This window comes from Saccopteryx leptura, chromosome 1 (genome assembly GCF_036850995.1).
Source record: "Saccopteryx leptura isolate mSacLep1 chromosome 1, mSacLep1_pri_phased_curated, whole genome shotgun sequence".
Taxonomy (NCBI): domain Eukaryota; kingdom Metazoa; phylum Chordata; class Mammalia; order Chiroptera; family Emballonuridae; genus Saccopteryx; species Saccopteryx leptura.
The window spans coordinates 74461813-74486446 of NC_089503.1; the positions used below are offsets into that span (position 1 = coordinate 74461813).

A 24634-nucleotide genomic window follows, 5' to 3' on the forward strand; every position below is an offset into this window, starting at 1 on the left:
ATAAACTTGGGTGTCACTGGTGAAATACAAAGAGGTCTTTCCAAGGAGAAGAGAGTGTAGGTCATACTGTGAGCCAGGTATCTCTGGGAAATTATAAGAATTTTGATATAGGAAAGGTGAAGACTTGGACATGGTTGGAGGGCTGGAGAAAGAAGTGGGTCAGTTCTGATGTTTATTTAGGTGGCATGCATTGGCACAGAGTTACACCCTTTGGTTATGGATTTCATCTGCTCTAATTGCACACATCTTAATAGTTGCTAAATATTTTAAATCTCACCTCTAGGTAGAATGGGAAATGATTGGCCATATTTGGAAGGGTCGTGTATGCTAAATTTGGGATTTGAATATGAAAGAAAAAAAAAGAGTCAACTAAGATTATTATGTAGAAGAATTGAATGATTAAATTAGTTTTCAGAAAAATAACCCTCAGGAAAATGGGGAAGATGAACAGAGAAAGACAGGACAAACTTTAATCCATGTCCATCAATCCAATTTAGCAAATGAGAGAAAAAACCTTTATTATAAGGATGAATATTTACATTTAAACAGTATATTCTTTACTAAAATTAGCATGTTCTTTATTTTAGAGAAAAAAAATTAATCACTCAGGATTGAATAGGAGGCATTTCAAATATACTGTATGTTCCAATGACTTTGAACATTATGTTCCAGGATGCTAAAATCACAAAAAGCTTTGTTCTTGGTCTCCTCTCTGCTGATAAACACAGCACTTAAATCTGCACCCCTGACTTGAACCTACACTTCTAGAACTGTCTGATCTAATGACCCAGAGGAGCCTTAAAAACTCAAGGAGAAATGAAAAAGTGGAGTTTATGTGCAAACCATGACTACTGATGAATAAATATCCAAAGCATAAGTCCTAAATGTTGTGTAAGCAAACAGAACCATTTTCAAAGATGAAAATCTTTAGATTGGGGGTCAATAAACTTTTTTAAAAAGGGCCAGATAGTAAATATTATAGGATTTATGGGATATATGGTCTCTGTTACCACTTTTACTCAACTCTTTTATAGCCCCAAAGCAGTCATAGACAGTGTGTAAATAAGTGTGATTGTTTGACAATAGATCTTTATTTACAAAAAACAGGAAGTGAGCTGGATTTGGCCCATGGTTTTTAACTTTGTCAACAGTGCTTTAGAATGGTGTATCACAGTGCCCTCCAACTTAGAGAAACATGTAACATCCACCAAATCATATCAGTCTTCTAGAAAACAATGAAAGAACAAATGAATTTCACCTGGTTTCACCACAGAATAATATTCTGTGTTTGTCTTCGTTTCATCACAGATGATTGATCATTCTTATAAAGCATCTTTAAAGTTTTCTCTTTTCTGAAAACTAAATTTTAGTAGAGTGTTTTCAAGAAAAAATAGTAATACAGACTGACTAGTCAATTGAATTTTTCTGATTTACAGGATGTTGAATTGCTCTAGGTTTTACTTATCTTACTTAAAAAAAGAAAAAATCTCTCTTTCAGAATCATCTTTAATTACTGCTTTCCTTTATTAAAAATTGTCTATTTTAGTAATATAGAAAAATCAATATTTTATGCCATAAGGATCAACTTTATTATTGAAATTAAGGGTTATCAAAGATCTAGATAGTTCACGATAGTGGTTAAGCATATAGGCTATCTTCCAATGCCTTCTCTGTCCCTTACAGCCTGTATAATCTTAGGTAAATTAGTTGTCTTTCTGTGCCTCCATTTCCTCAGCGATAAAATGAGGTTAATATTAATAGCTTTCAAATAGAATTGTTATGAAAAAAAGAATTGTTATAAAAGTCAATAAATTAACACATAAAAACCAACCACTCAGGACAGTGCTTGCTACACAAAGAAAATAATAGTTATTATTATCATCTGATTATTTTTAAAATTTTCTAAACAAATATTAGAAGTACAATCTGCTATAAAGCTGCCAGAAGCCTTTGAAGTGCAGACACCTCTAACACACAAACCCTAGTACTAAAAGAGGTCAACAGAGCCATTGGTGGGTTCCATTCCTCACATAGGAATCCTTCCCTGTCCAATAACATCCAGGCCCTCTGTTCTCCTTCTGGGCATATCCACTTGTCAGATCCATAGCATCATTCAAAGCAACTGGTTTCATTTCTACTTCAGCGGCACATCTAGTAAGCATGGGGCACTGATGAGACAAGTAATGTCTCTGAGCTTCACAGTCTTCACTGGTAAATCCACTTAATATTAACTACCCACTTCAGAAAAGAGTTGTGAGGAATAGACTAATATCTTATTAGTCTATTCTTTACATTTTATTGGGAGAATGTCAGAGATTTCCACTTTCCAGGAAGAAAAAGCATAGAAAGAAAACACCTAGCTTTTCTCGATTCTCTCCCTTCCTTCACTCCTAGGAATGAGTGCCATATCTGTCCAGTGAAACTAGAGTTAAGCATGTGTGACTCAGCTCCTAAGTTTTCTGGAGTAGTCTGCCCTCTGAACTGAAGGGTTTCCCTATTGTCATTTTAAAAGCCATTTTCTGAAGCAGGAAAGTCCTACTATTGCCCAACTTTGCCTGTGACTCTGATGTTGGGGGCAGAATTAGGAGTTCCATTTGGTCAAAGGTGAATGATGCTAATTAGAAGATATGCATAAATCTCCATGACTCACTTCTTCTAGTTCTTAATTTGAGAACAGGGCTGTGAAATCAACCTTTAAAACTTTAACAACAGCGAGAATTCCATACAACACTGTGACAGTACTGATATAAATTTTAAATTTGTCATTTTAAGAATATTTCTTCATTGTAGTAAAGCTAGATCTTCTGTCCCCATTATTAACAGTTGGAGTAATATACAATAAAGATAATAAATGAAACCTCTTATAAACGATGTAGTTTTTCTGGTTCTCTATTCTCTAATGACAAATTCTCAACCCACTGTCTCCTCACGCCCTGCACAACACACACCCCCTCCATTCTTGCCTCCAAATTTACAAAGAAAAGAGGAACTGTTAAGGTTTTTCCATTTTCAAGCCTTTAAATATATCTACCTCCACCTTTGATTTAGTTTATATTTATGCCAGTTTTGAAGTTGAATTTCTCAGCTTGCTTCCTCCATATATGCTTTATCACTCATTCTCATATTTGGGGGATTTCATACAATTATACTCCCCTCATTTGTTAAATTCTCTTATCCTGTCTGAATCCTAAAATTAAACAACCCATTAAACAAATTTCTATGGCTGACCTTTACATGCAATATACAAATCCCATGTGTCATTAAAGAAAAATGTGAAGAAAATAACTGAAAGATAAAGTTTGACATTGTTTAAAATACTATAAATAAAGTAAAAATTAAAGAAGACGAAGAAAAATATTTGCTACATATGTCAATGAATTACTTTCTTTAATTTATAAAGTGATTTTTTATGTAAATCAATAATGAAAATAAACAGAAAAAAGGACAAAATGCCTGCTTAGGTAGCTTGTAGAAAATAGAAATATATAATACTTATTGACATATGAAAGATGTATAATCTCAGTCATAATTCAATAACTACAAATTAAAAAATAATGATGAGAATTTTACCAATAAAATCAGCAAATACCAAATAATTTCATAATACCCTATGTTGATACAGCTGTGGTAAAATACATGCTTTTTTTCTATATAGCTGTGTTCACCATTTAAATTATCTTTATGATCATAAATTATATTTTTAGAAAAAATAAAAATATTCTTTTAAAAAATCTTTCTCTTGACCTGATTTTTTTCGAGATAAATTTTTATGATTCTCCATTTCCTATTAGCTTAGTGATGCAAAACAGTGGCTTTTTGCCATGGGTTCATTTTCTACTTTCTCCTCACTTATTAACTACTTTATAGTGAATCTGCTTTTATTTCTCCATTCAGCCATCTCATGCTAAATTATTAATTACTTCCATCTCAATAAATCCAAAAGCTGGATCAGTATTATTTTCACTTGTTCTCATAGAATAATTTGACACTGGTGGTCTGGACTTTAACACTCTCTTCCATTGGCTGATGACAAGATACTCTCTGGGTTTTTCTCTTTATTTCTGGATTTGTCTCTCTATTTTGTTTTCATAGTTTATCTTTTTTCCAAACATTAAATTTTCAGGTATCTCAAAGCTAAGTTCTTAGATTTTTTATTTTAATTTATTGTGTTTACATAGATTCTAGTGTCGCCCTGAATGCATCCCCCCTCCCCTGTATTCCCCTCAACATCTCCCTTACCGCCCTCCCCATAGCGCCTTCCCTCCCTTCCCTTCAGGTTTATCCCCTCCTATCATCCCCTTTCCCTCTCTCTCCTCTTTTCCTCTGGTCTCTTTGATCTCTCCTCTGTCTCAGTTCCCTTCTTAGTTCACATTGTTCATTGGATTCCTCAAACGACTGAAGTCATTTGATATTTTTCTTTCTCTGCCTGGCTTATTTCACTTAACATAATAGTTTCCAGGTCCATCTATGTTGTTGCAAAAGGTAACATTTTCTTTGTTTTCATGGCCCCATAATATTCCAATGTACATATGTACCATTGCTATTTAATCCATTTGTCCACTGACAGACACTTGGGCAGTTTCCAGATCTTCACTATTGTGAACAATGCTGCCACAAACACGGGGGTGCATTTCTCCTTTTGAATCAGTGATATGGTATTCGTGGGATACATTCCTAAAAGTGCAATGGCTGGGTCAAAAGGCAGTTACATTTTAAATTTTTTGAGGAATCTCCATACTGTTTTCCATAGTGGCTGCACCAGTCTGCATTCCCAACAGCAGTGCAGGAGGGTTTCCTTTTCTCTACATCCTCGCCAGCACTTATTATGTGTTGTTTTATTAATGTGCACCATTCTGACTTGTGTGAGGTGGTATCTCATTGTGCTTTTAATTTGCATTTCTCTAATGATTAGTGATGTTGAACATTTTTTTATCTGCCTATTGGCCATCTGTATGTCCTCTTTGGAGAAGTGTCTATTCATTTCTTTTGCCCATTTTTTGATTGGATTGTTTATCTTCCTGGTGTTGAGTTTTACAAGTTCTTTATAAATTTTGGTTATTAACCACTTATTGGACATATTGTCGAATATGTTCTCCCATTGTGTAGTTTGTCTTTTTATCTGCTCTTATTGTCTTTAGCTGTGCAAAAGCTTTTTAGTTTGATATATTCCCATTTGTTTATCCTGTCTTTTATTCCACTTGTCTGTGAAGATAAATCAGCAAATCTATTGCTGTGAAAGATGTCAGAGAGCTTACTGCCTATGTTTTCTTCTAAGATGCTTATGGTTTCACGACTTACATTTAAGTCTTTTATCCATTTTGAGTTTATTTTTGTGAATGGTGTATGTTGGTGGTCTAGTTTCATTTTTTATCAGATAGCTGTCTAATTTTTCCAACACCATTTGTTAAAGAGTCTGTCTTTACTCCATTGTATGCTCTTACCTCCTTTGTCAGATATCAATTGTCCATAAAGGTGTGGGTTTATTTCTGGGTTCTCTGTTCTGTTCCATTGATCTATATGCCTGTTCTTATGTCAGTACCAAGCTGTTTTGAGTACAATGGCTTTGTAGTATAGCCTGATATAAGGAAGTGTAATACTTTACTTTATTCTTCTTTTTTCAAGATTGCTGAGGGTATTCGTGTTCTTTTTGGTTCCATATGAATTTTTGGAATATTTGTTCTATATCTTTGGAGTATGTCATTGGTATTTTAATAGGAATTGCATTGAATTTATAAATTGCTTTGGGTAAAATGGACATTTTGATGATGTTTATTCTTCCTAACTATGAACATGGTATATGCTTCCACTTGTTTGTATCTTTCCTGATTTCTTTTATTGTTTTTTAATTTTTCAAGTACAAGTCTTTAGTCTCCTTAGTTAAATTTACTCCCAGGTACTTAATTTTTTTTTGTTGCAATAGTGAAGAGGATTATTTTCTTAATTTCTCTTTCAGACAGATTATTATTGATGTATAAAAATGCCTCTGATTTCTTAGTATTAATTTTATATCCTGATATCTTGCTGAATTCATTTATCAGATCCAGTAGTTTTTTATCTGAGACTTTTGGGTTTTCTATGTATAGTATCATATCATCACCAAAAAATGATAGTTTTACTTCTTCTTTTCCAATTTGAATGCCTTTTATTTCTTCTTCTTATCTGATTGCTGTGGCTAGGACTTCCAGAACTATATTGAATTTGAGTGCTGAATGGGGGCACACCTGCCTTGTTCCTGATCTTTAGGGGATTGCTTTTAACTTTTGCCCATTGAGTATGATGTTGGCTGTGGGCCTGTCATAGATGGCCTTTATTATGTTGAAGTATGTTTTCTGTATTTCCACTTTGCTGAGAGTTTTGATCATAAATGGGTGCTAGATTTTATCAAATGCTTTTTCTGCATCTATTAATATTATCATGTGGTTTTTGTCCTTCCTTTTGTTTATGTGATGAATCACATTGATTGATTTGCAAATATTGTACCAGCCTTGCCTCCCCAGAATAAATCCCCTTTGATCATGGTGTATGATTTTTTTTATATATTTCTGGTTCCAGTTTGCTAATATTTTGTTGAGGATTTTAGCAGCTAAGTTTATCAAGGATATTGACCTATAACTTTCTTTCTTTATGTTATCTTTGCCTGGTTTTGAAATCAGAATTATGCTTGCCTCATAAAAAGAGCTTGGAAGTCTTCCTTCCTCTTGAATTTTTTGAAATAACTTGAGAAGGATAAGAGTTAGTTCTTCTTTGAATGTTTGGTAGAATTAGCCTGTGAAGTCATCTGGCCCAGGGCTTTTGTTTGTTGGGAGTTTCTTGGTAACTGTTTCAATCTCATTTATTGTAATCAGTCTGTTTAGGTTTTCTGATTCTTCCAAATTGATTTTTGAAAGATTATATGTTTCAAGGAATTTGTCCATTTTACTAGTTTTCTAATATTTTGGCATACAGTTCTTCATAGTATTTTTTTTACAATCCTTTGTATATCTGCTGTCAACTGTTATTTCTCCACTCTCATTTCTCATTTTATATATTTGAGTCCTCTCTCTTTTTTTCTTGGTGAGTCTGGTTAAAGGTTAATCAATCTTGTTTACCTTTTCAAAGAACCAGTTTGTGGTTTCATTGATTCTCTGTATTGTTTCTTTAGCCTCAATGTCATTTATTTCTACTCTGATCTTCATTATTTCTATCCTTTAATATCTCTGGGCTTTACTTGCTGTTCTTTTTCTAGTTTTTTTAGATGCAGGGTTAAGTTATTTATTTGAGCTTTTTCTAGCTTCTGAAGGTATGCCTGTAATGCTATAAACATCCTCTTCGTACTGCTTTTGCTGTGTCTCATAAATTTTGAGTTGGTGTATGCTTATTATCATTCATTTCTAGAATTTTTTTTATTTTTTTATCTCATTGTTAACCCATTTATTATTTAATAACATGCTATTTAGTTTCCAAGTGTTTGAGTATTTTTCAGTTTTTCTATTGTAGTTGATTTCTAGTTTCATGCCATTGTGATCAGAAAAGATGCTTGATATAATCTCAATCTTCATAAATTTGTTTAAACCCCTTTTGTGCCGTAACATGTAGTCTATCCTAGAGAATGTACCATGAGCACTTGAAAAGAATGTATATTCTGTTGCTTTAGGGTGAAAGGTTCTAAAGATATCTTAAATCCAGTTGATCTAGAGTGTCCTTTAAGGCTGCTGTTTCTTTGTTAATTTTCTTTCTTGAGAATCTGTCTAGTGATGTTAGTGGGGTATTGAAATCCCCTACTGTTGTAGTATTTCTGTTGATCTCACCCTTATATCAATCAAAGTCTGCTTTATATATTTAGGTGCTCCTATATTAGGTGCGTAGATATTTATAATGGTTATATGTTCCCATTGGATCAGTCCCTTTATCATTATGTAGTGACCTTCTTTATCTCTTTAGCCTTTGTTTTAAAGTCCATTTTGTCAGATATTAAGTATTGCTACCCCAGCTTTTTTTTATATACATTTGCATGAAATATTTTTTTTCAGTCTTTACTTTCAGTCTATGTGTATCTTTTGTTTTGAGGTGTGTCTCTTGTAGATAGCATATGTATGGGTCCTGTTTTCTTATCCACATAGCTACCCTATGTCTTTTGATTGGATCATTTAATCCATTTACATTTAAGGTTATTATTGATATGTAGTTGTTTATTGCCATTTTATTCTTTAAAGCTACATTCCTCTTTTTCTATATTCTTTTCCTCCTTTGTTCTGTTTACAACAGGCCCCTTAACATTTCTTGCAGCATTGGTTTGTCTGTAATAAATTCCTTGAGGATTTTTATGGGGTTTTTTTTTTGTCAGGGAAGCTTTTTATTTCTCCTTCAATTTTAAAAGATGGCCTTGCTGGATAAAGAAGTCTTGGTTGTAGGCTCTTGTTCTGCATTACTTTGAATATTTCTTGCCATTTCCTTCTGGCCTCAAGTGTTTCCGTTGAGATTCAGATGTCATCCCTATGGGGGCTCCTCTGTAGATAATAGACTGCTTTTCTCTTTCAGCTTTTAGTATTCTATCTTTATCTTTTAATTATGTATTTTAATTATGATGTGTTTTGGTGTAGATGTCTTTAGATTTTTCTTTAATGGAATTCTCTGTGCTTCTTGAACCTGTGTGACTTTTTCCTGCATTAATTTAGGGAAGTTTTCAGCTATGATTTCTTCGCACAAGGTCTCTATCACTTGTTCTTTCTCTTCTCCTTTAGGAACTCCTATAATGTGGATGTTATTTCTCTTCATGTTATCACAGAGCTCTCTTAGAGTTTTCTCAGGCTTTTTGAGTCTCTTTTCTTTTTGCTGCTCTGCTTCTGTGCCTTTGTTTATCTTGTCTTTTAACTCATTGAGTTGATCTTCAGCTTTATCCATTCTGCTTTTAATTCCTTCCATTGTGATCTTCATTTCTGATATTGTATTTGTTATTTCTGACTGATTCTTTTTTATTATATCAATGTCCTTTTTTATACTTGCTATCTCTTTATTTAGATGCTCATTATGTCCATCCATTGTTGTTCTAAGATCTTTGAGCATCCTAACAATCATTATTTTATGCTCTGCATTTGGTAATTTGGTTATATCCAACCCAGTCAAGTCTTTTTCTGGGGATTTCTCTTGATTCATTTGGGTTGCATTTCTCTGCCTTCTCATTTTGTCTATGTATAAAAAGGGTGTGGCCACAGGAGTCCAATGGCTATGGCCTCTGTGTTCCCTAGGTGTGGTCTGTCTGCTGGCCTGCCACCCCCTCTGCCACTGCCTCTGGCATTTGGGTTTGGGCATTGCCAGTGTTGGCCTGCTGAGGCAGATGCTGCAGTTTCCACCTCTCCTCTGTGGGCAGGGCTGTGTTCACGTGCCCTAGATACAAGCCCAGGCTCCTTGGCCTTTGCCCTACCACCACAGGTGCAGCTGTGCCAATGTGCCATGCCGGGGCAGCAAGCCTTGGAATCATGGGCTGGGCTGCACACCTATGCTCAGCCGCAGATCTCTGCCTGTTCTCCTGCTTTTGCCCCGTCCCTGTGGGTGGGGCTGCAGGCGGGCCCGCTCTTGTTCACCTGGCCCACAGCCAGGTTGGACCACTTTTATGCGCCCCTTACTCCCCTAAAGCTTCCCTCAGCCTCCACCCCCACCTGGTGGGACTGAGCTCATGCCAGGCCTCAGTCGTGGCTGGCCTGGTTTCCGCCCTCACCAACAGGACTGCGCTTCTGTGTCCTGCCACCACCACCACCCACCCTCCAGAGAGCACTCAGCAGTGTGGGTGGGGGCAATGCAGCTCAGACCTTAGCAATCAATACTGTATTCCTTATGGTTCCCTCCTTCTAAGTGATTCTGCTCTGACTGTAGCAGGAGAGCTTCTCTTTGGCTGGTGCCCTGCTTCCCTTTGCTGGTATTGCTGGTTTCAGGAAAAATATTTACTTTAGATTTGGGGAGTGACTCAGCCCAGGGGTTAGGGTGTCTGTCCCTCAAAGTGTTTCTCCCTGTGGGTCCTAGATTACACTCTCTTGCTGATACTCCAGTCCTCTCATTTCTCCCCATCCCCCAGTGTCCTGGGTGAGTGGTTGTAAAAGAGGTTTTCTGTGCAGTCCCTTTAAGAAGAATCCAGGGTCTGAGAAATCTGTCTCTTTCTCACAAACATTATCCTGGCTTGTTTTGCAGCTAAATACTGTCTGTGCGCCTCTTTTAGGCTCTGGGGCTGCAGGTTTGGGCATCGTTCCTGGGGACTAGAACCCTCCCCTCTCCGCTAAACTCACTCCCGCCATGTGAGTCCCTTCGAGCTGTCATTTGCTTCCGGGAGCTGGGCAGCCCTCTCTGGATTTCTGCTTTTCCTACCAGTCTCAGTGTGGTTTCTTCAGTGATCCTTGGTTAAAGAGCCTCTTAGTTTAGACCAAAGTTGGTTTTTCCAGATGATAGTTCTTAAAATTAACTTGTAATCCACTTTGGTTCTGGGATGTGGAAGTTGGTATGTACGCCTACTCCATCACCATCTTTGTCTCTCAAGTTCTTAGACTTTTCCTCTGAGTTCTTCTATACATTCATGTTTTCCACTTATAAATCTGAATAACTCATATGATTCACTCATTTTTATTTACAGCTTAGATATCTCTTTTGAGCTCCAGACTCATATAGTCTCCTACTTTCTTGACTATTTATATTTGAAATGCACATTAGATCAACTTATCCAAAACTGAAATCATAATCTCCCCTTTACCTCATACATGATTTTTTCCTCAATTGTCTTCATTTCACTAAAGGTGTCATGATTCATGTTGTTATATAACATAAGAATCTAGGAATCATCCTTGACATTTTCCCCATACTCCCTTATAACATCAGCACATCAGCAGCTCTTACATTTACTTTTCAACTTATTGAGTTGTATGTAATATGCAGGTTATATGTATTTAATGTACATGTTTTGATGAGTTTGCTTATACCCTAATATCACCTCCAAAAGCAAGGTAATAAGCATATTTTAATTAATAAATTAATAAGAAGCTCTTGGTCTGCCATCTTTTCATCATCCACACTGCCTTAGTCAACAGTAACACTTTTGTTAGGGATTCCAATTTCCTGTATCTGCCATAACTCTTCTAACCAATAATCTATATCCTAGGATTATCTTTTGAAAAAAATTACACATATTGTATTATCATTTCCACAAAATAATTCTTATCTAATAATGGAATAAATATCAATATGCCACAAAGCTGAAAATATTTTCTACTAGGCTCCTTTCCAAAATTTTCAGCCATGGTCTCCTTACTCTGTGCTCTACACATATGGTTTAAAACATGTTACTTATTGTCCTAGGGTATATGCATCTAAATGACTGGTTATTCATAGAATGAACATTATGCAATTAGCCTGTTCTTTCCAATTTACTGTAGATAGGGAATAAGACAAATCCAGGCAAAATGGTGCATAATTTGGCTGTTTTATTTGCATTATAAATTTTTTTCTAAAATCTCAATATTTTTCAAGGCATTTATTAGGTTTATTTAATTTTCAAATAACAATCCAAAATAGAAAAAATAAAATAAACCAAAAGTAAACTGAGCTTATGACAAGTATAGAAACATTTATGCTGCTAAAAAATGTCTCTCATTGTGCTGCTGAGAAACTGGCATGGTCTTGCCCAGTCATTTACTCTCTTTAAGTCTCAATTTTCTCCTCTATAAAATTGGGGATATTAGTACTAAGTTTAAAATCATCTAAAACTTGACCTATTCAGTATTGCTCAGAGAATTTAACTAGTGCTTTGTCTCTGTTTCTATCTCTCTCTCTCCTCTCATTTCCTCTCATCTCTTACCATCTCGTCCCCTTATGTGCTTCCCTTCCTCTCCTTCCTACTTTCTTTTCCTTCCTGATTGTCTCCTAGCATATATAGACATTTAATGAAAATCACTCTTTTTTTCACATAACAATTAAATGACACTGAGTGGTCCAAATGGAATACAGGTATACTTGTTTTCAAATGGCTTTAATTTGAAATAAATATTCTGGTGCTATACAGGAATAAAAATTAATGTCTACTTCTGGTTAATAGCTACTATCATAGCTTTACTAGAACAATTATTTGTAATTCTATCTATAAAAATATGTATTAGAAAAAGCTCTTGTCCTTTTCATTTTGGAAAGTATTGTTATAGCTTGACTTCCTACTAAGAAAAACCAGTTATAATCCAGAATGGTATTTACAATTTAAGTACATTTCCTCTTGTGGCCTAGTAACAATAATTATATTAAAGGACAGAAAGTCTTAATCTAAATAAATAAATAGTTTTAGTTAATCACAAAGAAGATAAAGTGATCTTTACATTATTAATTTGCTAAAAATAGGTCCTTATTTCCCAGTTCATATTCAGATTTATAATTCAGAAAAAATATATCTCAAATAATATTTTCTAAGGTCAAGACCTAAAACACTATCCATTCTAGAAAAATAAGTCTATAGAAATGTCGTTGTTGTTTAGATTATTGATCTCATCCTGTTGTCAGAGCCAATGTGTTTAGCAAGAGTATTTCAGGGACCTGGACAAGACATTTGTATTGGCAGTGAGACAACAGATCTCAAATGAAAAGATTCAGTTTCCAGGTCTGTATCACTCTAACATTCTACTGATGAGCAGCACAGATAGTGAGATATGTTGATAGATGAGGTTGTTTTAGCAGTAGTTATCATAGTCCTGCCAAACATTTTAGTTGAGTGACCTATTAAACTTGGTTGTCCCAAGCCCACTGAGAAGAGGTATAAGTAACTAAATTTGTTACATGTGGAACCCACTAGAAAATTCTGAATATAGATTCTTTTCTCATAGCTTGACCTCTGGTTTCTAAGAACCATCCATCTAAACTAAATTGGGGGTGGAAAGAGGATGCATAAAAAGATTGGGAGAATATATACAAACAAAATAATCTTAAAACACTAAGGGGAGTTATAGGGTGAATTGAACAGGATTTTTTTTAGGCGGGACATTAATTTAAAAATGCTAACAAATTTGAATTTTGTAAGATAGTTTCCTTATACAGCACAATCTATGAAGAACTGGGAATTGCTATTAGATTATAAATTCTTCTCTGCTTTTGTGTTACAGGAGACAGGCTAGAAGATAAAAGCACTGGATTAACAGCCATGGTTATTAACCTTGACCATGTCATCGAAGCTTTTGGAGAATCAGTTTTCTCACAAAATCAGAGTGAGTAGGAGTTCTAAATTCTCTCTTATAACTAGTAAATTTTGTTTTTCAGCTCACTACCCTAGATCTCCTATTATATATAATCAGGATCACCTTAAACTTACTGTGAAGCAGTAAAACACAATGCTAAATATTCAGTCCCTAGAGTTACTCAGACTTATTTTAATTTTGCCTTTATCTCAAACATCTATATGGCCTTCTTTGTATCATTATTACTCAATATTTATTGAATCTTGAGGTCCTTGTCTATAAAATGGAGATGATAATAGTACTCAACATGCAAGTTGTTCTTAAATTTATTTTTTTCATTGTACATATTACCTTTTAGTTCTCTCATCTTTAAAGTCTATAAGAGTAGTGACTTTTGTCTGTTTTTTCACTGATGTATTCCAAGTATCTTAACATATAGTATAGGCACTCAATATTTGTCAAATGAATAATTAAATAAAGTAATGCGTATAAAGTGCTTAGCATAATAATTGGCATACAATATTTGATAAATGATCATATAAATTATTTTGTTCATACCTAGAGTGCCACTTCACTGTGAAGAAGTAGTAATGAAAGAAATAGGAATGCTTCAAAGAGAAGATGATGAGGACTGAGGACCATACTGTTGTTTCCAAATGTTTGAAAGAGTATCACGATACTTTCCCAAAACCAAAAAATAAAAAAATAAAAACAAGAATGCAATCCAACAGATGAAAACTTCAGGAACTTATTCTTTTAATTCAGAGTAAGGAAGATTTTTCTTAAAAAATTGCTCAAAGATAAAATGAATTGGTATTCAAGTCAATGATGAACTATTTTAGCCAACCAATGAAGGGATTAAGAAATCTATTTAAAGGTTATGAAACTATTATTTTATAAATTAAATAATTTGAGAAGTTATTATAAACAGCATATACAGAATAAATTTTAAAATATTCAAAATATTGAATTTTGTCCTTGTGGTGCTGTTGGCAATAAAAATTCAGATGGAAAGTAGCAAATATAGTATCAATTAATTTTCCTTGTGTGAATGCAATAAAAAAAAATTACTTGTTGACAAATTATGGCTGAAAACAAATGCTACTGACTTGTCATATTAATGTTGGCCAAAAAAAGCCAATAGAAGGTACAAAAATCTCTTATTCCCTATCAGAAAGGGAGGATTGTTTAAAGCTAATCTTTTCTTTCCTGTTCTTTTACCACAGTGGGAACACTGAGCTTTGGAATGTAAGGATATTGGCAGTAGCAACGTTCCTGGGTTGTATGGAACTAACTGGTGCGTCTTTCTTGCCAATGGAGGATGATTTTAGATAAAATGTATGACAGCAATGAAAAAGAAAATTTCACTCAATATCACTGTCATGAAGGACAGTTGGCCTCACATTAAAATAGTACCATCAATCTATTATAGCCATTAGATCAGACAGAAAAGAATTAGGTATATAAAGTGACTATCTAAAAATATAGCCAAGCAGGAGCTACATGTGATCACAGAAGGTCAGTTAAACATTTGGAAAATAAAGGAATCATGTTTTTTTTTTTAATGAGCTATAAAAAATTAATAACAAGTAAGCTGGCTTTCTATTTTGGAAAGTAATATTGAGAAAGATGTAGTGGTTTTGAAGGTTTTCAATATTCTTTAAATTGGCTGCCTACTGAAAAAAAGATATGTGATTGTATAACATTTTTAAGGTAGAGAATGGTGAACTACATTCATATGTTTAGGCTATGTTATCATCTTACCGATTGCAGTAGTTAATTTTATGTGACAATTTGGGCCATAGGGTGCCCAGACATTTATTTGGTCAAACATTATTCTGGTGCGTCTATGAGGTTGTTTCTAGATGAGATTAACAATTGTATCTATTGACTGAGTAACACAGATTGTTCTCCCTAATATGAGAGGGCCTCATGCAACCAGTTGAAGACCTGAATACAATGGAAAAGCTGCGTTAGAGGGAACTCTGCCTGTCTGCTTGCATGAAATGGGACATTGGTCTTTTCTGATATTTAGATTTGAACTGAAACTTTGTCTCTGCTTGGTCTCAGGGCAGCCAGCTCTTGGACCAGAACTACAATATTGGCTCCCCTGGATCTTTTGCTATACATATTCACAGTATTGTTTCTGTTTCTCTGGTGAAGTTTGACTAATGCCCTGATTCACAGCATCAGCAGGGAATGAACGACTTGAGCTGTGGCAATCAAGTGGATTATCTAGATAATTAAAGTCAATCCCTGTAGAAGCTAGTCTTTTAGAAACTTGTCTAGTAACAACAATGTGAGTGATCAGGCAATGTACTAAGACTTTTGTTATACAAAATAATGAGCTAAATTTCCAACACTTTTAAAAATTAATTCTAAAAGCAATTTCTTGTTTTCAAACCCCAAATTCTATGATTCTATATTATAAGACAAATTTACATAGCCATTCTCAAAATAAATTTCAAAAGCAACAGCAGAAAGTTTGAAGTGTGCTTAATTCCCAAGGGATGCAAGCATTTAAGAACCCATCTTGATTGCTTATAGTCATTTCTTGGAGGACTTAAGGACTCATCGTCTTTATGTGTTTATTCCTGTCATCATCATTAATCAGCACATGGTATATCTACTTATTTTCCATGATTATTTTCAGGTTCTGGTGTGTTTTATATTTAAATTCTACCTACACTACACAGATTACGCTTTCAAAACATCTGTGCTTGTGCACCTAAAGGTATCCTTCGATACTGCCACATTCCTGATATTACCTCCACGTGGATTTTCTGATTGTCACTCACCTGCCCAGAAGCAGAAATTCTCCAGCTAGACCCAGGCGCCTCATGGCCATCAGTAGTCCCCGTACCGTCATGCCCTCACAGAAGCAGGCCACCACCCGGGCCTTGGGCAAGTGACTCCTGAGCTTCTTCAGCAGCTTATCAAAGCTCTGCTCCCCTGCGTTGCTGTAGATTTTGTAGGAGTGAGCAATGCAAATTCCTTCCTTAGCTGACATATCTTTGAAAGCTTCCATCCCACTTTCTCCGTAGTTGCCTGTGTGAAGACATAAGCAGAGGGGTAGTAAGACAGGTGTGCTGGATTCACTGGGCACAATCAGAAATCAGAAGTGCTAGGAGCCTGAGGGTTACTCGGTAGTCTTGGATTTGGGAACTGAACACCTGAATGAACTTGAGCTCTTTTACCGACTTGCTCATTTGGGCAATTTACAATAAAAGTACATTATATATATATGCATTGAACATTTTAAAATTTTTACCAAGAGAGAATAATATTAAAATTATAAGCAATTCAGCTTCCTCTTTGATTAAAAAAACTTATCTGTGAGATAAGACATTTATCTGCTATTTTTCTCTCACCTCCCTTTGCTTCTTATCATATGATTACCTCACCCCACTAATTCCAATGTTTGTGTTTAAAGATATAGTATATATATATAATACATATATTTTATAAAGTATTGATGTTGTACAAATATCTTATATCATATTTTTAGAGACCACTATGCAAGATATTTTATTAATAATCATGATAATTTGTGGTTTTAACCAAACTAAAAAATCCTGATTCTTGAGATTTTTGTATTGTCACAGATAATGCCTAAGCTTATGAAAAAACCACTTATAGTTTCTTTCTCTACAACCATAGTAAAGTTAGTTATATTGAGAAATAATTACAAATACCTTTGAAAAATGGAGGCTACGTATTGATGAAGTCTTTGAAAATTATGAAAAATGGAGAGCAATATTGACAAGCGACTATATGCTAGGAAGTATAAGACCTTTGTGTACATGATCGCATTTAACCCTCACAATAATATTTCGAGGTAGGCATTACAACCTTCATGCTGTAGGTAAGAAGCAGATGAGGCAGCTAGGTTTACACTGCCCACAGTTACACATGAAGTACATGGATGGCTGTGTTCCATTCACAGGTCCAAGAGCGAAGATTCTGCTCCCTGCATTCTCCTTTAGCTGACTTTAAGAAGACTCAGAAGCCCAATTACATCTGCATTTCTCTTTTGCATTTAAAGGTCAATATGCTTCAATTTTAGATAATTTTGGAGCCCTTTAAGTCTCTGTCCCTCGTACTGGGCTCATTTTCTAAATTTTCAAAAAATCAGATGTGTGAGGGGCATTGATTTGAAGAATAGGAGACTATTATATGACCCACGCTGTGGAACACATAAAGATGTGACTGACCTAACAATCAACTAGGCCTAAGAACTGAAATTTCATCAGGAATAGATTCTAAAATAAATGAGAGAGTGTGTAAGGCATTCATTTGCAACGGTTTCACTATCTGAGTACTTTAGAGATAACTTATAAATAACTGTACCTGTATGACATCTTGAATTTTGGACAGTCACTTTTCATGTATTAGCTCACAACTCTTCACACCAAATCTGTGATAAAGGTAATTATTTTCCCCTCACTTCAGATAAATCTGAAGTTGCACTTAGCAAGTAAGTGGCAGAGTTTTGGTTTGAACATCTATCTTCTTACTCCTGACCTCTGTGTGCCCCACTATAGCACAGGCACCTTTGGCAGATGAGATCCTCAGATGGTAAGGGTGGATTTTAGGAAAGTTTTATTGATTTTTAGTGAGAGAGGAAGAGAGAGAGAGAGACAGGAACATCAATCTGTTCCTATATGTGCTCTGACCTGGGATTGAACTGGCAACCTCTATGCTTTGGGATGAAGCTCTAACCAGTTGAGCTATCCAGTCAGGCCCTGGGGCAGTTTTAAAGGGCAAAGCGGAGCAGGCCATCTTGAGTCTCAGCCAAAACATGGGTGGGCCAGCTGCATCTTTCCTTCTCCAGAATTAAAGCAACAAGGAGCCTCTAGGATGACAGCAGGTGGGCAATGTAGTTATTTTGCAATTAACAAAGTCTAAAGGGCTCTCTCTGAAAAATGTGCCAGGGGGCCTAAATTACTAGTTTTATACTAAACTGAGTAATGTATTCTTCTCTAATTTATTTTTAGCTTACTCTGTTTTCCAACTGATTGTCTTTTGAACTTAATGTTTTGATGAATGTTGGGGCATTTGTTTAAGTAATTTGAAACAGAGTTTATAATGTTTACGATAGCATTAATAAAAATTCTCAATACATTCACAGTTAAATAAGAAAAATTACATGACAAAATATAATATTTAGCTCCTCTCCTAATAGCTTTGTTTTAATATTGTTTTTATTTATACAGTAAGTTATATGGAAGCAGCTTGTATAGGGAGAGAACTTAGTTATCAGACGATCTGAGTTCTAATTTGGCTTGAATAGTCTTAAATTTCTGAGGTAATACTGCCTATTATATGGGCATTTGGCATATCATATTTAATATATGCAAATATCTGACAGGTAGCCTGAACCCAATTAATTGTACCCACTAGGATTATAAAAAATATTCTAGACATAGTTAAGCTGCTCTCTCTGGGAATATCTAAGACAAATAATGTGACAATTGACATTAACACTGAACATTAGACTAAAGAATAAGCTTACTGGGGAAACATAATTTTATTGGAGCAAAGACCAAGTAGTACACTTTCAAATTTAAAAATGAAAACAGTCTGAATAGATGCAAGACATAAATATTCTGCAATATAATAATATTAAATTAATAAAAGAAACCCATTGCATGCTGGAGATTAAAAATAGGAATATATATATACATATATATATATATACATAGGATAAATATATGTATATATATATCCCATGTTTTCCAATAAATTTGGGAAGCCTAAAGTGTTTTTAGTAGTTGATAAAAAGACTATATTCTAGAATTACACATTTTTAAAAAAGAAGAAACTAAAAAAAGTCCACAGGCTTCTCAAAGAAAATGAAATAAATTTCAAGTAATGTATAGAATGAGGACAAATCTTGGAAAGCAAAGATTTATTTTTTTTCAACAGCAAAACAAAAATGATTGAGAAAGGAAGATATAATGTGGAATATCAAGCTGGCTTGTGGCTTCATTTGGAGCAACTGGTAAAAGAAGACACCCAGCAGTCATTCTTCTACAAGTAGCCAAAGGCCTGTGAGTTGCATTATAAAAAGAAATCACAGCCTGCTTGACTCAGCTCACACTATAGTCATAATGATGCAAATTTCAAATATGGACTTTTAGCTTTATAAACCCACATATAAACAAAGTAAAAAATTCATCACACACTAATATATATGTTATCAGTATTTACTATGAAAATTAAAGAGTAAGACAACTGGTTGAGAGGTGGAAGCAGGGAGGCCTGTGAAAAGGGAAGGGCATTAAAACCCTCTACTGCAATTTGGAATAAGACATACAGGAAAAGAAAGAAAGATGGTTAAGGGAATTATCCAAAGCTAAAAACTAAGTGGACTAATTTAATTTTATTAAGAGAAGAAATGAGAAAATATGTGAATCAAGAGATGTCTGTTGTTCATAAATTAAAAAGTAGGCATTTAAAAAGAAAGCACATATTTATACTACTTAGAAATATCTTACTAAAGGCATATCTTACTTTCAAATTGTGAGTAGAGGATTTTAATACCCTTCCCCTTCCACCAGCCCTCCCTGCTTCTACCAGTCAACCAATTGTCTTACATTTTAATTGTCAAAGTAATATTGATAACATGTATATTCTAGGGCGTAATACATTTTTTACTTTGTCTATATGTAGATTTACAAATTCAAAATCAATATTTGAAATTTGCATTGTTACAACTATAGTGTGAGCTGAGTCAGGTCAGGTGATGATTACATTTCTTTTTATAACTGCAAATCACAGGCCCTCTGCTACTTACAGACGACTGTCTGCTGGATTCCTTCCTACTTTTACCAGTTGCTTAACTGAAGCCACAGGCCAGCCTTATATTCCACATTGTATCTTCCTTTCTTTTTATTTCTTTTTTTACTTGAAGCCCTTATGCACTATCTGATTTTGAAAATTATGAAAGTACCAGTCTGATGGAAATATTTGAATAACATACTTAGAAGTTGCTGAAATTGGAAAGTATATATGGATAGTTTTAAATGCAATGCCAAGTGAACATCAATGACTAACAAAATCAGGCATGCTGGTATTCAAGACAAAAGTTTTCATCTTGAATCAGATGTAAAAGAGTAAATATAGTAAATATTAATTTATAACTTTTAGATATTTTCAAATGTTTCTAGTGATATACCAATATGCAATTACTCATACTGTCTCTATGATGAAAATAACTTGGGGACTGTTGGTAGCTCATTTTGTAAATAGCATTATTATAGAGCAAATATAATCAAAACAAATATTATTTCAAACAATGGCTTAGATACTACTTTGTTTTGATTCTAAGTTTCTATCTCATCAGTTGGTTTTGGCTACAGTATTTTTCAGATACTTATTTTATTTAATTATTTTTACATTTCAGCCACAGAATATGAACCTAATGCATGAAAATGTAAAACAGGTCCAGAGTTATTATATTTTTTTATATATGATATTATGAAACAGTTATCCTGAAACCCATGACAGCATGCTTAATTCACATTTATTCTAAGAATAAATGCTTCAATTTAAGACTGAGTCATTCCAGTACACCAAAAAACTTTAGAAATGAGGTGGTTTCCATAAGATGTCACAGAAATAAATGAAAAAAGAAAAGTCCAGTTAATTTTCCTTCCTTCTGTCAAATGAACTACTTCTTACTGATACTTTTTTTTTTTTTTAATATTTTTCTGAACCTAGAAACGGGGAGAGACAGTCAGACTCCCGCATGCGCCCGACCGGGATCCACCCGGTATGCCCACCAGGGGGCGATGCTCTGCCCCTCCTGGGCGTCACTCTGCCGCGACCAGAGCCACTCTAGCGCCTGGGGCAGAGGCCAAGAAGCCATCCTCAGCGCCCGGGCTATCTTTGCTCTAATGGAGCCTCGGCTGCAGGAGGGGAAGAGAGAGACAGAGAGGAAGGAGAGGGGGAGGGATGGAGAAGCAGATGGACGCTTCTCCTGTGTGCCCTGGCCGGGAATTGAACCCTGGACTTCTGCACACCAGGCCGACGCTCTACCACTGAGCCAACCGGCCAGGGCTTCTTACTGATTCTTTAATATTGAGCTCAAGGGATTTCTCTGCATCTTCCCTAACCATCTTATGTGTCCCCTCCTTTGTGCCTCATCTGATCTTACAATAGAATATCGTCTTTACTTCTTTGTATATACTTTACTGGACTATATATACCTTCAAAACATGAATATTATTTCCCTTTGTACTCATGATTCCTCACAGGGACGTGGAAGATAACTAACACAAACTGATTAAGAATAAATGAATGAATGAATGAACAGTACAAAGTAATTAATACCTACTGAGAATTTTGCAGATGAAAATAATTGTCAAATTGATTCTCTGACCTACAATCAGAATTGCAGCATTTATGTCTAGAATGTATCCTTCTAATGAGTAATTACATAATATTTTACTTAAAATACAGAGTTGTGCAATAGTCAACACATCTAATTTATTTTCTCTGAGGACTTTATTGTACCCCTTGATAAAGAGATTTTAATATCTCAACTTCAAATAGTATTTAAAGTAGTTGCTTGCACTAGTACTATTTGATCTGCCTTGTGTCAGCTGGAATAAGCATTTGCCTCTATTTGAGCCTAAAAGTACACCTCGAAAATAAGACCTGCTAAAGATAACTTTAAATCTTTCTTCTAAGAAAGATTATTTATTTGAACTACATTTAAAGGTGCTAAACAATTCTTTAGTATGTAATGTATAACCATAGACAGCTATTTCTGTTGATACTGATTCTCTATCAGTAACTGTTGTCCTTCTGTGGCTTAAACATATAGTACTTTCAGATGAAGGTAAAAAAGTATGGTAACATAGATAGAATACAACTATCAATAGTAAATGAGTTATTTTTTTCTGTCAAAATTTTCATTGGAAATATAGTTATATTTGTAAATCTCATGTGTGTTGGAGAAAATGATCATAATAATAAAATTAATAGAATCATAATAAAAGCATACAAGTAATTTTCTGTTCTCTGACATTAGTTACCTTTTATTCCATTGTACTTCCTCTTCCCCCATAATCAGATTCCTTGCATAGGAGCTTACATGGTAACATAACCTCTTATCATCTCCTATCTTTCATTTTTTCGCAACTTACCTACTGTTATTTTGGTTGGGTCTTATTTAATACTAAGTTCTTCCATAGGTACCTTATTACTTTTATTCATGATTTTTTTTTTTCCATCTGGAGTACCCTTTCCCCATTTCTCCATGTTGATCTTATCCAGGCTGTTTTAATATTGGAAATAGTAGAAACATTTAGCAAATTTCATTTAGCAAATTCACTTTAGGTATTACTCTAGGCATGGATTATGTAAGCATCATTAGTGAATTTAACAGGAAAAACACTAGTATAATATAACATAGCAACTTGAATTTTGAACTAAATGTATAAAATATTATTTATGGGAATACAGCTAATGCTACAGGATATTGTCAGAATAAAAGTATGTCATGTGGTTTGCTGAATGGTACACTAAGTTGGTGAATTTTTCTTCTGGCTACCAGGAATGAAACTAGAAAAAGAGGTTTGATCTTAAGAGAAAAGGTACAAGTTGAACATACAAAATCATACATGGCAGAGGACATGAAACAGAATCAATGAAAGAAGTACACATGACAGTTATAACTGTCACACATGTGAAGTACAGCATGTTTGAATTCCATCTTTGGTTCTGTTCTGTATGTTTCTGAGCCTTGTGATGCAAAGTTGTGATATCTTCTCCCTCCAGTAACTCTAGCTCTTGTAATTGAGTTGAACTAACACCAAAAACAAACAAACAAACAAACAAAAAAACTGAAAGAGAACCACATGTAGAAAAAAAAAGATAAAGTTTTAGAATTTATTTTTAAATTTCTTTGAAATAGCCAATTAGAAATACCATGCTGGAAATTGAATAAGGACATCTGGCTCTGAGAATAGAAGTCTAAGTTAGAAGTGTTTGGGAGTCATCGACATATGGATAGTAACAGTAATAGATGAGAGTGTAGGCTGGGAAGGTAAGAGGCTGCTGATTATACCCTAAGTAATTCAAATACTTATGCATTAACTGAGAAGTAAAAGCTCACAAAAACAATGAAAAAGAAAGAGAATGTATTTTTATGGAAACCAAGATAACAAAGGGCTTCTACTTTCTTTGTACAATTAACTGTGTGAATACTGTACTACAGTAAGATAAATAGTAACAACAACAACAACAACAACATAAAACTCACTGATTTTGGCAACATAGTAGCAACCATATCAGAGTAGGCTGTGAGATCATCATCATCATCATCATTATCACTATTAACATTTATCTAGATCCTGTGGAATTAACTAGTAAACAGTTAATAATATAAACCAATAGGTGCACTAGTCACTTCAAATAATAATAATAATAATAAGAAGAAGAAGAAGAAGAAGAATGTAAACCAATCAATACCAGGGGGTAGCTATTATTTCCCACATTTATAAGTAAAGTGTTTATGTTGAGAGAATTTGCCCAATAATGTATTAGTTTGTGGAGGACCTGGAATTTCAACCTTCATCTATCAAATATTTCTTTTTTTTTTTTTTTTTTTTAATTTTTTTTTAACTTTTATTAATTTTTAGAGAAGAGAGAGAATGAGAGAGAGAGAGAGAAGGGGGAGGGAGGAGCAGGAAGCATCAACTCCCATATGTGCCTTGACCAGGCAAGCCCAGGGTTTTGAACCGGCGACTTCAGCATTTCAGGTTGATGCTTTATCCACTGCGCCACCACAGGTCAGGCTCAAATATTTCTTTTCTGTCAAATTTCAAAGCCTGTGCTCTTTTCCTACAGTGTATTATTGCCCCAAAGCACTGATAATTGCCCCAAAGTTCTGCAGTTCTTCCAAAGGCTTACCTTATGCTCAATGTTTCATTTGAAACCAATTCCAGATACTACCAAATTGAATTCATCTCACAAACATGTATTATTTAACAAGTAACTTTGTTGCCTAATTACTAGGAATATTATAAACATATGATTTAGCACTAAGTGATCTAATCCACGTCATTGCTGAGAATTGGTGTTTAAATATTAAAGACTTCTTACAAAATATACCAAGTTTAATTCTAACTTTTCTATAGATGAAGGCCTGTAAAATTAGAGGGGTCTTTTGGAATGAGACACACTATGTCATGGTATTAGCTACCTATTCAATTCTTTGCTGGGGAAGGAGAAAGAACTTCAGCAGGACAAAGGAAAGGAAAAATAAATAATTTTGACATTAACATTTTTTCAACATTTTAATTATTACCTGTCAATATAGATTAAATTGAGATCTGCAAACTTTTAAAAATCACTTTATCGATTCTCAATAATAACAGAGTTTTTAACTTGTTTTATTTTCTGGCTATTCTTCCTGGGAGAAAATAAAAATGTTGAGACAGAAGCTTTGA

General features: G+C 34.5%; 1 protein-coding gene across 5 annotated transcripts in view; it reads right to left on the bottom strand.

Moving 5' to 3' along the window:
• GRM5 (glutamate metabotropic receptor 5) overlaps positions 1-24634 on the bottom strand; it is a 515185-nt gene that overhangs the window by 314379 nt on the left and 176172 nt on the right. For all 5 annotated transcript variants that reach the window (XM_066370471.1, XM_066370497.1, XM_066370481.1 and 2 more), the window contains one exon: positions 15971-16220. In XM_066370471.1, coding sequence (XP_066226568.1) covers positions 15971-16220 — 250 coding nt within the window. The remainder of the gene's footprint in view (positions 1-15970; positions 16221-24634) is intronic.